This window comes from Erigeron canadensis, chromosome 7 (genome assembly GCF_010389155.1).
Source record: "Erigeron canadensis isolate Cc75 chromosome 7, C_canadensis_v1, whole genome shotgun sequence".
NCBI lineage: Eukaryota > Viridiplantae > Streptophyta > Magnoliopsida > Asterales > Asteraceae > Erigeron > Erigeron canadensis.
The window spans coordinates 32,930,883-32,945,704 of NC_057767.1; the positions used below are offsets into that span (position 1 = coordinate 32,930,883).

Here is a 14,822-nt window from a genome sequence, read left to right on the forward strand (position 1 = left end):
ATAACCACCTTGATTACCAAATAACTTTTTTTTAAAGTAAGTTTTGATTTAAATATGTTGGCAGCAATTTTAACTAACGATTTATTAGACCCCTAACTCATTTCTTATAAAAAATACCTAAAAAAAAAAATGAAAAACACAATACTCAAACCCCACTATTTCGTTCGTTGAAAGAAAAAAAAAGTAATAAATGTTATTACAAAGAGTGAAAGAGGTACCATTCTGACACTTTTAAGGATGGCCCCCACTTTAGTTGGTCTGAACTTTTTCAAAAGTCCCAGATCACATGTTGCTACTCTTGTAGGCTTGTAGCCCATGACAAAGTATTGGGCTCTTGTGTACTTCATTGCTTTGTGTTAAAAAGCAAACTATTAAGAAATGAAAAATTATTAATCCTTCAAACCAAATAGTCTAATATTCCTTTTAACTATTAGATGATGACGTGTTGATTAATCAGGGGTAAGATTAAGAAAGAGAACTAGTGAATACCACATATTACCTTCTTAATGTTTTAGAAAGATTATTAGACTATTTTGTTAGGAAAATTTACCATTTTCCTTAAAAAATAGTGTTGGAAATATGTGATTTGTTAATTCCTATTACAAAATAATCTTACTGTTTATTTTATGTACCGAAATACGAGTAACATGTTATTATGTACTAGACTTATGCCCGCACAATACGGCGGCGGTAGAGATAGTGATGGCGGATGTGGTGGTCGTGACGTTGGTGGGGCGGCAGTAGGAACGGTGATGGGGGCGACAATAGTGGTGAATGTAAAAGTAGTTGATGCTAAAGATGGTATTGTAGTTATTTTAAATGTTAATGATCTATATTGTAAATTATTTTATTAAGAGTATTATAGGTATATTAGATGAAGATGTTTAATTTAATGAATAAAGAAGAATGGTACTTTTAGTTTTTCATATCTATAAAGTATAAAGAAAAAAGGGGATATATTAGTTACATTACTATGTAGCCAATTAACTACATTAAATAGATAAAAACACATATATACCCTAAATATTTATCCCTAATCAACTGAAATTATAACAACTCTTTTAAATTTGAGAATTTACGAAACTTTTTCTTTCTAATCTGAAAATTATATTCCCACTATTTTCAATACATAAGTGATATATACACAACCGTTCAGGCAAATCATGAAATGTAATTTCGAAAATTCCGCGACACATAAGCTGGCTGCCAGCATCGTCAGCATATAAATTTTTTGAAGATTTCATCGTTATTCAATTCTTGAAGATTATGGAGTAAGAGTAAGACTTAATTAATGAAGGTGAAATTTTGAATGGGAATACTGAAATTACTAATTTATTTATCAATTTTTTCGAAAAGAAAAATACTTGGTTGTAACTGCCGACTAATTTGTTCACAAGCTAAACTAAAATGCTTATAGTGATTTTAAGCCATCAAAATACATATGAAACAATTCTATCATAATTGGTTTCAATTTTCAACACCAATTTTGGAGTGTAAATATGATCCAACGTCAGAAGGAAAATAATCGACACAAACTGTATACTGCCAAAGTGAATATGTAGATACAGATTAAATGTATATATGATAATAATAAAATTAAGAGGATAATTAATTAATTATCAAGTATATAAATGCATTTTTGTTTAATTAATGTAGTTAATTGGCTATATAGTAATGTAGCTAATATATCCTCAAGAAAAAAAATGGATGATTTGGTTTATTAAATAATATTGATTGATAAAACACGATGGCCTAATGGATAGAACAATATATTAAGAACTTTCTGACTTAACTAAATAAATGTCGATGACTTGCTACAAACAAGTTTGTGTAAATGTAATTGATATTATCGATCAATACATTCAAGAGAATAAGTTAATGAAAATGTGTTGCAAAATTTTTCATCAACATCGTTAAACTCGTGAAAAGAATCTATACTTATTTGTTAAAAATAATACATGAACATGAAGCCAATTCAACTTAATGCTTTAAGTTATCAGCTATAAACGAATAATAGATCAAAACAAATTATAGATACTTTTACAATTCTAATGGAAATACATGCATGTGAAACTTATGACATATACCGAGTAGTGTTGATACAAACTATGTTATATGATAAAATAGACAGTACATTGAGAATTGTTGTTACGCAAGACTAGTACTAGGATATTAATGTATTGATTTTCAATTTTAAAAATAGAGAAAATTATATTTATAGTTTAGAGCAAGCCACAATTTTCAGTTATCATCTTTGAATTGAAAAAATAATTTAATAATTTAAAAAAACTCTAAACTTGACAAATTTTGCAATTTTTGTCCACAATAGTAACGGCGTTAACAATTTGTCATTAAGTCTCCTCTTGTGCGTTTTATACGAGGGGACAAAGTTTTTTACATTCCCCCAACTATAAATTGCCGTTTTGGTCTTTTAAGTTGTCAAATTTTATACCTTTCATCCCTAGAATAAAAAATAATCTTTTTATGACACTTCTAACCATCTTTTTTATATAACTTAAAACGCGTATTAAGAGACTTAACGACAAATTGTTAACACCGTTGGCGTCAGAGACAAAAACTGCAAAACTTGTCAAATTTCATGTTTCATTTTTCTTCTACTTTTTCACAAAAATAAAAATCATGCTTAGTTTAAACACATTTACATCAATTAACCATACCGTTTATGCCGCCACTACCATCCTTCCCGTCGCCGTCATCATCGCCGCCTTATAGATTTTAATAAAAAAAAAAACGAATGGGCCTAGTAATAAAAGTATATTTAAGAATGATCAACACATTCCAGAATGATCCACGCTTTTGGTAGTTGCCTTGTTCCCCACCCCTATATAAATACATACTACTGCGTATCTCGATTTTTGCTTATTGATTCTCAATTTTCACTTGTCAGGTACCATCTCTATTTCTCAATAAATTTCTCTTGTATATTATTTATTTATCTATTATTTATAATATATATATATATATATTATCTATATATCTAAATATATCCTTAGATTATGGCCTAAATGCATTTGATCCATACTGTTTTATTAATCTAATTTCACTGACATGTCCCAAACCTTTTATATAAAATAATGATACAATATACAGTAATAATTTAGGATCAAATTACTTATAGATAATTACAATTAAATAATTAAATGATTTTAATATATGTATAATATTAGGGGATTTTGAGAATTTTAGTTGAATTTGTGAGGTAAATTAGTAACTAAAAGTGGTTTTTTTGGAAAGCATGATAGATAGGCTCATATGCATATGCCAATGTTCGGAATTTTTTTAGGGTTTTTATCGCCGTCAAGGTGCGATATTTGCAAGAATTTGTGATGTTAGGGAATGTGTTTGTTTAGATGTGATGGGGTGATTATAATTAAAGATTTATACAGGAAAAGTTTATAAATTTGGCTTACCTGATTTTATATTATTTTTTAAAAAAACGGGGGTGGGGGGAGGTATCGTATGGATAGGTGTGGCCTCTATATTCTTTTATGCGAGTAATGTAAGAAGTTGAATACCTCAAGATGTTTAGAAAAGTTAATGACTTGTTTTGGAAGTTGGAACTGATGGACTTGGCATGTTAGATGCTCTGCAAGAGTAGTAAGAAGAAATAGGAATCGTAATGGTAGTTTTGCAGAGTACTAAAGAAAGCATATAGAGGAATCGTAACGGTGATATATGTCTTTTTGTTGAAACAAGGCTTAAAGTCTTTTTTTTAACTGCTACTACAAAATCTATATCAGTTTTCAATAGGGAACTAGTGAAGTACGATACTTGATTTTATAAATATTTAGATTTGAGAGAATGTTATAAGAAATGCTTTAGCTTGTTAGGTGCGAAAGGGGTCTAAAAGTTTTAACTTTAATGGTTCTTTCTAGGTTGTTTAGTGGTGTATTTTGTCCTTGTATTGAACGATATATCTTATTCTTTTGTTAATCATTGTCTTAATATGACTTCAACGTGTTTTTCTTTGTTTAAAACAGGGCTCTTTATCAACCGATTTTGTGAAAACTTACAGAGAAGACATATATAGCGTCCATAACTTCCGTTTATATTAATTTACAATATGGCCGAGGTACAAAGCTCTTACTCAATGTGAATGTTCTCTATTTTTAGGGTATCAAATAGTTACTTGAATTTCTGGCTCACAGGAGGGTTACAAGGTGACATTGCATGCATATGATTTGAGCGGAGGTTTAGCTCGCCAGCTTTCCATGTCATTCTTAGGAAAGGCTATTGAAGCAATATGGTAACTGTTCTTTATCATCTCCTGTTTGATGATCTTTCTACTTGGGCGGGTTGGTCAGCGGATAGAAAGAGGGTTATGCTTAATTTTTACATTAATGTTAAAAAATTATCTGTATTTTTAATGGAAGATATCTCTCGTATCATATATATATAAAACAATTTGAATAGACTTATAGTGACTTTCAACTCAATCGACCTGTTCAAACTGGTAATTTTTACCCATTCTATGCTTTGGAGGTAATTGTATTTGCAGTTCTGAATAACCTATATACCTATAAGTGTGCTGAAATTGCTATCTCTAACTGCTACTTAATTAATTAAGTTGGTAACCACATGTGTTTCAAAACAGGCATACAGGTGTGGTGGTATATGGTACTGAGTACTATTTTGGGGGTGGAATCCAACAAACTCCTGCTGGAACATCCCCATATGGTACTCCGATGCGAGTAATTGATCTTGGTGTCACCCATGTTCCGAAAGATGTGTTTGAGATGTATTTACAGGAGATAAGTCCACGCTACACTGCTGAAACTTACAGTTTGATGACACACAATTGTAATAACTTTAGCAATGAGGTTGTACAGTTTTTGGTGGGTGCTTCTATCCCAGAGTACATCCTCAACCTCCCTAACGAAGTCATGAGCAGTCCAATGGGTGGACTTATAAGTAAGTTTCTTCTCTTGTTAGACTTTGTGTATATGCATTGATTAAAGTTTTATGGATCCTTATTAGAGTTGCCTGATTGGGAGGGTTGCATGTTATCATTAATGGGTCAAATGGGCAACATAAAATTTTCTATAGAAGTGGTTAGGTTTTAGACATGATCTAGAGTTCTGAAGAAAATGTTTTAGTGTTTACAAGTACATTATATAGGACTTTTTCTTGCGTTAAATTAACACCTTAGATTACTTTTGACTTGTTTGGGCCAACTTCTTTTAGGCTAAGTTTTCTGATGTTACCCGTGTATCCAGTTAGAGATCTAGTATAGCCTGAAGTGAACTATTCTTAAGTAACTGGGTGTTAAACTACCAACTGTGTTTTTACTGATTTTGTATTTCATTTTTATGACATTGCAGTGCCTATGATACAAAATCTAGAGACCACCTTACGAGCAGGTGCCGTTCCACAAGCTCCTCAGTTTATCAGTCCATCTCCGGTGCTTCCAGCGCCACAAGTAGCAAAGAAAGTCGATACATCATCAGAAAAACAGAGTAATGCGAACAACACTGATGTGAAGTTGAAAGCTGAAAATGTGGTTCCACCTGCAGTCGTTCCAGCTGGAACACCACAAGAGAAACCAGTAGTTGATCCTCTTGGAGATGCTAGAAGCAAAGTGCAAGAAGAGATCGGAAAGGAATTCGCTGCAATCATGGCAAGTGGGACCCTCCGTGCCAGTGAGGCTGCAGCCCTTGCTACCAAGAAGGTGATGCAGAAATACGGGCACATGAATGCTGCACAAAGCTGAGACAGGTTTTGTGCTTTATTTTCCTAACATATTCGATTGGATGTGTTCCCATTTAAGAACGATACTCTGTATGTCTTGAAAAATAATTATTTTTATCAAAAATTATTTATCAATGTTAGCATGTTGCAAGCGTTTAATTTCTATTGTATGTTTAAAACTCCCATAACAAAGTTTAGTTTTAATGCCCCATTATCAACGCGCGCCACTACTGGGCGCTTAGTGGTAAGTCCTAATCTGACTATAATTTTAGTGACGGGATTTTGGTGTGCGAATCTAATACTCTATGACCATCTGACTCCATGATCTCACGTGTTGTGCCTTTATTCTTCTGGCACAGGTACTCTGTTCTTATTATATAAATTGTTGTCACCTGACTGTCCCCTTTAATGAAGTTTTTTCACTATTTTTTCTGGTTTATGATGTTAGATTGCATTATTGTAGTGTCGTTATTTGAAGACTGTATCTTATGTTACTCGAAGAACCACCCTGAGAACATATAAATACTTTATTTAATTTCTAAAGAGATCAAAATGGTGAATATGATATGCAATTGAGCAAGGATTGAGATATTGCGTGCAGTTCATCTAGCACGTTGGTTCTCATTACGATTTGAACACTATGCTTTGACAACGCTTTGCACCTTGATTTAGTCCCATTCGTTTGGTCCTAACACTCTTGTTCAGATTACTCTGTTTACGAGTCATTACTATGAAGAACACACTAATCATGTTGATGGCATTGGATCCTGCACAAGGGAAGCAAGGGCAGTGACCACATCTGTGATTGATGGACGCACTGATGCATCTGTGCTGAGACACATGGCTGCTATGGCTAGCACTTGGCTTATATCGGTATGTGGATAACTTCCTTCGAGAAGTGGGTCGACCAGTTCCCAGTACTTGTGTGGATCCTTGATTCTGGTTTCTGCCTGTTCAACAAGAAAGTTTCATGCCAGTTAAGTGATTCATGAATCACAACGTGTATGTGAATAAGTTATAGTTAGGAGTCTTATTAGTTAGTTAAATCTATTTTTCATTAGAATTGAGACCCATCATACTAGTCAACATAGACAGAGTTAAGAGGTAGATTTGAACTTACCCATCTAACAAGATGTAGTTCTTCACTTTTCCTTGTCAAATCTACGGCTCTTTTTCCAGTAATGAGTTCCAACAACACGACCCCATAACTGTAGATGTCCGACTTTACAGTTAACCTACCGGTCTTCTGATACTCAGGTGCACAGTATCCAAGTGTTCCCATTACTCTCGATGTTACATGTGTCTTATCCCCAACTGGACCAAGCTTGGCTAGCCCGAAATCTGATAGTTTCGCATTAAAATCCTGATCAAGCAGTATGTTGGAAGACTTTAAGTCGCGATAGATAACCGGTGGATTGTTTGTCTCGTGCAAGTATTCCAGGCCTTGTGCAGCATGCATGGCCACTTTCATTCTTGTTGACCAATCAAGTGGCCGCTTTCCAGGAGGAAGATCTGCGAATTTAAAATCGAGAATGCATCAGATGAGCTACTTGCTCTTGATGCACACATGATACATGTGTGCATGATGGGCAGGTTCTGTAACATGTTTAAGTCAAAATGGGCAAGTTTTGATACTTGTAGGTTTGACCGACCCATTTCTAAAAATAGAGAATAATGAAGAACATTTTCTCATAATACTCGTATGTTTATCTTCCTAATCAATTTAGGAGGCTGTACAATTGAGGTACATTTGACGTGCCTCTCGACACTTTTGACCCATCTTTCGAAAATGATTTTTTGGTCTCCCCTTTATCGTATTCAAGATAAAGTACAGTCCAATACGACTACTTAGAAGTAAGTTGGTCTTAGTTGGCTTGTTGAATATATGATTAAGAAATATAGTGTACCGAGAAGATGGTTTTCCAAAGAACCAGACGACATGTACTCATATACAAGCAGTCTTTGATCTCCATCTGCGCAATATCCAACTAGATTTACTAGATGCGGATGACAAAGATGGCTCAACATCATAACCTCTACAATAAATTCTCTGTTTCCTTGTTTCCCATCACGGTTTAGTTGCTTCACAGCTACAACCTGAACAAAAAAAAAAACATATATCATGTAAGTGATGTATTATAACCAGGGTAGCATAAGGCTTCTATATACATTTAAAAGTCAGTAAATCACCTCGCCCGTCTTTTCAAGCTTTCCTTTGTAAACTCGCCCGAATCCACCTTCCCCAAGAAGGCATTCTTCCTTAAAGTTATTTGTCGCCATAGCTAGTTCCCTGAAGCTGAAGGTTTTTGCTGCGACATTGTTGCTGACATGATTTTTGTTGTTAGTCTTGTACTTCTTAGCTTCATTACGGGCCCTTTTAGGAGAAGCAACATCATGATCTTGCGTTTCGGATGTTACCCTTTTCTTATTCTCTGCACAATAAGACAGCAAGTAATTTACATATTTCTTTAGAGCATGTTGATACTTTGATACATATCAAAATATGATATCAATATGATTCCTCTAAAGGAAAATGATACTTACTAAATGGAATAACAGGTACACAATGGATTTTCGCTTTTCCTTTTCTCAGCCATTTACATCGTTTCTTCTCTTTTATCTGAAAAAGCAAAAAAAATTTCATGTTTCGTGTCTTTCCTTGTGTCGAATTTTTCTTTGGTTTTCTGGGGAAACATGAAGACCATTTCATGTTTCGCTTTGTTCCCTTCTTGTCTTTCTCTGATCCTTTTGAATACAATATCTGAAAACATGAAAAACAACTGATGTTTTGGGCTTTTCCTTGTGTAGAATCTTGTCTTTGAAAACACGAAAAGCACATCATCTTTTGTGTGTTTCCTTTGGTAGAATCTTGGGCCTGGAAACACGAAAAACAATTCGGTTTATGGATCTTTCTGTCTGACAAATCTTTTTTCTCATTATCTGAATCACGCGTCCTAAAACACGGGAAGCAGTTCATCTTTCGTGTCTTTCCTTCTCGTGCCTGAAAACACGAAAAACAATTCATGTTTCGTTTCTTCCCTTCGGCTGACCCCTGTGTCTTAAAACACAAAAAGCAATTCATGTTTCGTTTGTTTCCATCTACCGGAAAACAAGAAAAAGAGCTCATGTTAGATTTCATTCCTTCTTTAGGAAAACACGGGAAACAATTCCTATTTCCATTATCATCTTGTCTCGGAAAACACGAGAAACAACCCATGGTTCGTCACGGAAATAACCCAAAAACACCTTGAGGAGATATGATGAATTCCGTTGTTTTATCACCCCAAATGTCGAAACCCCAAAACAAGTTGTGCCAAAAAATGGAAAGATTTTGAGGCTGGATACCAAATGTCTTGACTAGAATATTATCAAGATTTTCATGTAGACTTTGGCCCAATAATTGAATTTTCTGTTTGATGTGTTCAAACACACACAAAAAACGAAAACCCAAAAAGAATATGAAACAAAGGTATCAATAAACCTTTTGGTTGATCTACAAACTGTCATGTGTCTCCCATTTTGGGAGACAATGGGAGAGAAAAGGTGGGAGGGACAATATTTGTGTCAAAATGTTCTCCAAGGAAGTGGATTGAAACTAATGAGATAATTTGAAAGAAAATGCATAAAGAAAGGAGAGAAAAAGGTGTGATTAATTAGTGGTATTGTCGTGTTATCTAAAAGTTAAGAATCATCTACTTGGAAAATGTTAGTGTAATAAATTTTAGACCCGTGTTAAATACAGAAATTTTATAACATTATCAATATAAATATTAGTATATGTAACAAAAAAAACTTATATGTTAAATGTAAAAATATACTCTTTTTTTTTGTTGAGATATTCAAATGTTAATACTGAATGTTAAATCATATTAAGGCTGGATAGTGTAGCAAAGTTTCTTTCATACAAACTCCTATAGAAAAGCAACATCTTAACTTTAATTACATTATTGACCGAGTTTTCATTGATGTTTTGCAAAAAAGTAATTTTATTTTCGTTAAACATGATTGATAAAAACAATAAAAGTAGCAGTTGGTTTGTGATGTTTTCAAAGATTTCATTTGTTGTGATTTTATTTGTAAGTTCAATTTATATAAGAAAAATTTGTATCCTTAATATAGTTTGGATCCAATTACTAATAACAACAATGATTATCCTAATTACAGTCTGATTACAATTACTAATAACAACAAATTAACTTGATTACAGTTAATAATATAAAATAAATATTGATATAAATATGTAACATTCCTAACTTTTAGCTATATTTTGTTATTAGATAGACATTATGCAATAAAGTATTGATTATTTTTAAATTGGGTTAAATGTGTAAATTGGTTATGGAAAACCAAAAAGTGTAAATTAATTTAGACATGTATTGATTTAATTAATTTTGAGAAATTGAGAATTATGATTGGTCAATTAAAGTTAGGTTAGTTGCCTTTTAGTATATATAAAGATAAAGATAAAAAATTGGTACCTTCCATATCAAAAACGATCCCATAAATTTAAGGTAAATATACAACTAATTAATACACCTTAACTGCAACCCTAAGATCTGCGTTTAGAATAACCATTTTGTTATTATACATAGTTAAAATTTGACCTTAGCGGTATAATTATGGAAGTATATCAACTGTTAGAATGATTATGTTCTAGTGGTGGTAGTTTTGATGGAAATATGCGTGAACGATATCTTGTTCAACTCGAGTTGATGACGTACCCACCCAGACGTAATCACGCAGGGTACGATCAAAGGGTACGTGTCACTCTCGATAAATAAGGAAAGGATTTGCATTTATCAAGAATCCTATATCTTAGGAAAGAAGATCAAATCAAATCCCTTATTCTTAGAAGAGATACACACGGCCTGATTAAATTAAATAAAACCCTACTTGGGGAATAAGTCACGAACCCCCTATAAATAGGGGGAAGAATGGCTAGAATTATTCATAATGACATAATCACATAATCTCACACACACATACTTTCTTGGTGTACAAAAAGTTCTCACACCTTACCGGAAGGGAATCGCCAACGAACAACCACAAACACCCCCATTCCTCCTTTCTAGGCTAACGGATTGACTGTACAAACACGACTCAAATCAATATATAGGACGGAAGCATTTCATTCCATAATTGCATTGTCATTGTTGTGGATTTTTAGTTGTAGTAAACGTAATTTTTCTTGGCATCTTTGGTTTTGTAGCCCTATTCACTTGATGTAACTTTTTTTCGGCGTTTTGCCAAAGTTATATAACATATAGTGCCGTAAAAAGCTGCTTTACACGATTTACCAAATGCGTTTTGAAAAGGGATTCCTAGTAATGTAGTTGGAGTCTAGGACGAAACCAAGACTTACTGTGAGTAGTCGTTATTTATTCAATATCGATATCAATACACACAAATACGCATATCATATTTGACTAACAATACAAAATTGTGACTCATTAAAGATAGACAACTTGATCAATAACATAAAATGAAGATAGGAGTGACTATTGAGTGTCTTTCAATTTTGGAAGCTAAATACGTAGATTAGCAACACTTACATTTGCAAATTCTCTGATTGTGTCACTTTATAGTAATTTTATATGCGTCCCAATATAACTTTGGTGGTTTTATACGCATAAAAATATTATATATTTTTTTATCATTAAGTTGAGAGGTAGATTTTTTTTATATGTATCGTATTTTTATACATGTTATTGACAGCCTTTGGATTGTTATTAGCAAAATCAATATTGTAATAATTTTTCTTGACTTATCACTATAACTAGCTAGGATTTTTATTAAGGTAAACGTATAATATTTCAAATATTGAACTTTACAACTTCAAAAGAAATGGATCTAATATTTCTACATACAAAAGATATACGGTGTAGCTTTTTAATTAACGGCGAATTTGGGTTTTAAGAAAAAACATTTTTAACATAAAATTAGAACCATACTCGTGTAGTTCTCAAAAAAAATTTAAATTCTAGAGTAAATTAATTTTGAATTATTTTTTGTAAACTTCAATTAATACGTGACAAAAGGTTGTGATAATTTTAGATTATCCAACAAATGAGTATATAAAACGTGTAATAATTATTTTTTGTGATTTACTTGAAGATTGAAATGGTAAAGTAAAGGGTATTAATTCAAATATTAAGACACAAGTCAAATTACCAATATAAAAACTTAACGGGTTTGGGTCATGTTTTGATATTAAGTCAAATACGTGGAATAATTGAATAACAAATCCAAACCCAATTACCCATCCCAAAATTGCGATCTGTTATATATACACGTCCTTTAATACGACAGGTCTAGTGGCTTAGTGCTAGTATTAATATTAATGTTTACCATAAGTCAAACTTTTTTTTTTGAAACGTTTTTTTTATTAAACTAATAATAATAAAGTCAAAAAGTTAATCAAAACTAAAACATTAAGGTTCATCCAAGAAGTTCGGATTTTAATTCTAATTTTATCCTTGTATCTTATAGTATAGATAGATACAGAGCCATTAAATGGTTTAATACCAAGAACGTGACAAAAAGTCTCCGTTTTTAATATATCTTAAGACATTTTTTTTAACGGTATTCTATCTAACTCCTACTTTAAATTACATATATACCTGAAAATTAGCACTTTTAAAAAATCTTTATTAATACACCCTCATAAATGTAAGAAATGAGACTCGAACCCATATTTGAGGTTAACCATATAGTTAATTTAATATAAACTAAATTATATAATGGGGAAAGTGAAGGTAGTGTTGTTATGCACTCAAGTTGGATAAAATCTCTCTCACATGTTAATTATTTGATCCATAAAAAAACATGAAGGGTTAATTATTAATTCATTATACATTAAATATTAAAAAATTAACATGTGAGAGAGATTTTACCCAACTTAAGTGCATAACAGCACCACCTTCACTTTTCCTTATATGTTATATTTTCATAATTAACAATTATAAAATAAATTATAATAAACTAAATTTGTAATTAAATTAATCTGAGTTGAGGTCCACTTTTCACCTTTATGAGAGTGGATTAATAAAAAGGTTTTTTTTTAGAGTTATGAATTTTATCTAAACATTTAGTGTATTTAGTGTAAAATAAGAGTAGGATTAAAATAATACTACAAAAAGAAAAAACATGGTAATTATATAAGAAGGATTTTTCTGACTAAATAGATAAAGAATTATAAATACCAAACTAATAAGGATTATTTCAATATTAAGTTGTCAAGACACCATCCATTTTAAATATAAGGTTGTATAGATGTATATCACTAACATCAATGTTCATCTTGAAACACCTAAAAATTCATATAATAAGTTATGTGTATATGAACGATCATGCTCATGCATGATGATGATGAGGGAATTGAAGACCATCAATTGAACACAACACAAACTAAACAATAAAAGACGACCATATATACATGTGTATTTTATAATAACATGGATGTAAAATTGATTGTATATATTTCTTACGACCACCAAAAACAATTACTAAAATGATCATATCAATATACCATTAAATTTTCAGTATTCAAGCTAGATACTTAATATTTCTTGACTTCGAATCAGCATAATTACTTCTTGTGTTCAACCAACCAAATTGTTTGAAATAGGGTTCGGTCCAGATGGAACTTCATGAGCTTCGGCTTCAAATTCCGCTCTAGTTCTTGAACGCGCCAAAGACGTTGGATTTGCATCATCGGCTCTTTTGGAGTGTTCAAGATCCATTGAAGAAGTAGAAGAAGTAACAAGAGTCCTTGAGAGTAATGGAGGCGTCATGGAAGCCATAATCAAAAAGATGACAAGTGAAGCAAAGATGAATTGTAAAAAAATGTTGAATCTAGCCATGAAACCTTAAAAGATCAATGCCCATCAACCAAAGCACACAATTTTGATATAGAAAAGTAGATAATTAAAAAGGCGATCCTCAAATTCAACACATATTTGTTGAGATACAAACAACAAAAGTATTTATAGGACAAGGAAAATCACTGTCGATTTGACTTTTTGACTATGGTATCTATATATAGTTATTGATTAGTTGTTTTTTCTCATACAAAAGTATATTAATAAATAAATCCGTTGTTTGTAAGAATACGCAATTAACGGATAGTTGCATTGATGTGGGTTGTTATCAATGCTTTAGAAACGCTTTTTTTCTTTCTTGTGTTAGATGACAAATTTTATTTTGTTATAATAATAAGGCTGTAATGCATATAACCATGGTAATCAAATTTAGTTTTGAGATAAAGATAATGATAATCATAATTATCATACTATAGATACTAGATTTTAGATATAAATACGCTATTATTTTTAAACCATTCTACTATTTTATTTTATTGTTAAGTGATCATGGTTTTCAACATTTTGTCTTGTAGTGAAGTGAAATTTTTTATATAATACTATAAATATCAACCATGTTTCCTTCGAAATAAGGTGAGATAATAAGATTAAAAAACTTGACATTATTTAGACGTATAATATGATGGATTTTAGCCGGAAGGGGTTAATTACAACATTTAAGTTTGTAAATATAAATTATTTAGGTGAAATAATATTTGTATTTTGTTATTCAAAAATTCAGAAGAACGGTTTTATTATATAAAATATTTTTTTTTTATGTACGTGATAAGATACTAATAATAACTCTCATGACTATCATTATTATTTTTCTTTTAAATAGAAAGAACATGTTTTATCCGATAGTAAACGAGTAAAAGATCCATTTTCAATTGTTAAATTTATGCACGCGCAATGCGGCGGCATTGGCGGAGGTCATGGTGACATCGGTAGTGGCGGTGACGGTGGTTGGGGTGGCAGCAGGGACGACGATGATGGTGAATGTAAAAGTAATTGATGTTAAAAGTAGTAACAATTGTTTTAATGGTTAAAAGATTTATTTTGTAATTCTTATTAATAGTATTATATGTATATTAGGTGAAAATATTTAAATTAGTGAATAAATGAGATTGATATTTTGATTTCAAAAGCCCTAGATTTTAGGGGGGGAAAATAATTATTTATTTTATTAGATTGTATAGAATATAGTTATAGAAAAGACCTTAGGACAATATGAAAAACTCAAATCATATAATC

At 31.8% G+C, this 14,822-nt stretch overlaps 2 protein-coding genes across 2 annotated transcripts; one reads left to right on the forward strand and one right to left on the reverse strand.

The window, feature by feature from the left end:
* The first annotated feature begins 2,815 nt into the window (after positions 1-2,815).
* On the forward strand, positions 2,816-5,844 carry LOC122606894 (desumoylating isopeptidase 1). Its single transcript, XM_043779781.1, has 5 exons — positions 2,816-2,908; positions 4,002-4,093; positions 4,170-4,267; positions 4,616-4,932; positions 5,343-5,844. Exons 2-5 carry the CDS (start codon positions 4,085-4,087, stop codon positions 5,729-5,731), a joined length of 813 nt encoding a protein of 270 aa, XP_043635716.1. The 5' UTR covers positions 2,816-2,908; positions 4,002-4,084; the 3' UTR covers positions 5,732-5,844.
* Positions 5,845-6,262: 418 nt separating this feature from the next.
* Positions 6,263-13,511, reverse strand: LOC122609349 (probable serine/threonine-protein kinase PBL25). The gene is made up of 6 exons (XM_043782400.1): positions 13,320-13,511; positions 8,254-8,470; positions 7,900-8,141; positions 7,617-7,806; positions 6,830-7,221; positions 6,263-6,659 (listed from the first exon to the last, which is right to left on the reverse strand). The coding sequence occupies exons 1-6, from the start codon at positions 13,509-13,511 to the stop codon at positions 6,456-6,458; spliced, it is 1,437 nt and encodes a 478-aa protein (XP_043638335.1). The 3' UTR covers positions 6,263-6,455.
* Between the last annotated feature and the right edge of the window lie 1,311 nt (positions 13,512-14,822).

Bases quoted from the DNA above. Each gene is read 5' to 3' on its own strand.
- LOC122606894 (XM_043779781.1), top strand. The intron at 4,268-4,615 runs GTAACTGTTCTT...GTTTCAAAACAG, and splicing joins AAGGCTATTGAAGCAATATG to GCATACAGGTGTGGTGGTAT. The intron at 4,933-5,342 runs GTAAGTTTCTTC...ATGACATTGCAG, and splicing joins TCCAATGGGTGGACTTATAA to TGCCTATGATACAAAATCTA.
- LOC122609349 (XM_043782400.1), bottom strand. From the start codon at position 13,511: ATGGCTTCCATGACGCCTCCATTACTCTCAAGGACTCTTGTTACTTCT. The intron at 8,471-13,319 runs GTTGGTTGAACA...TCATGTTTTCAG, and splicing joins ACCCTATTTCAAACAATTTG to ATATTGTATTCAAAAGGATC. The intron at 6,660-6,829 runs GTAAGTTCAAAT...CTTGTTGAACAG, and splicing joins AACTACATCTTGTTAGATGG to GCAGAAACCAGAATCAAGGA.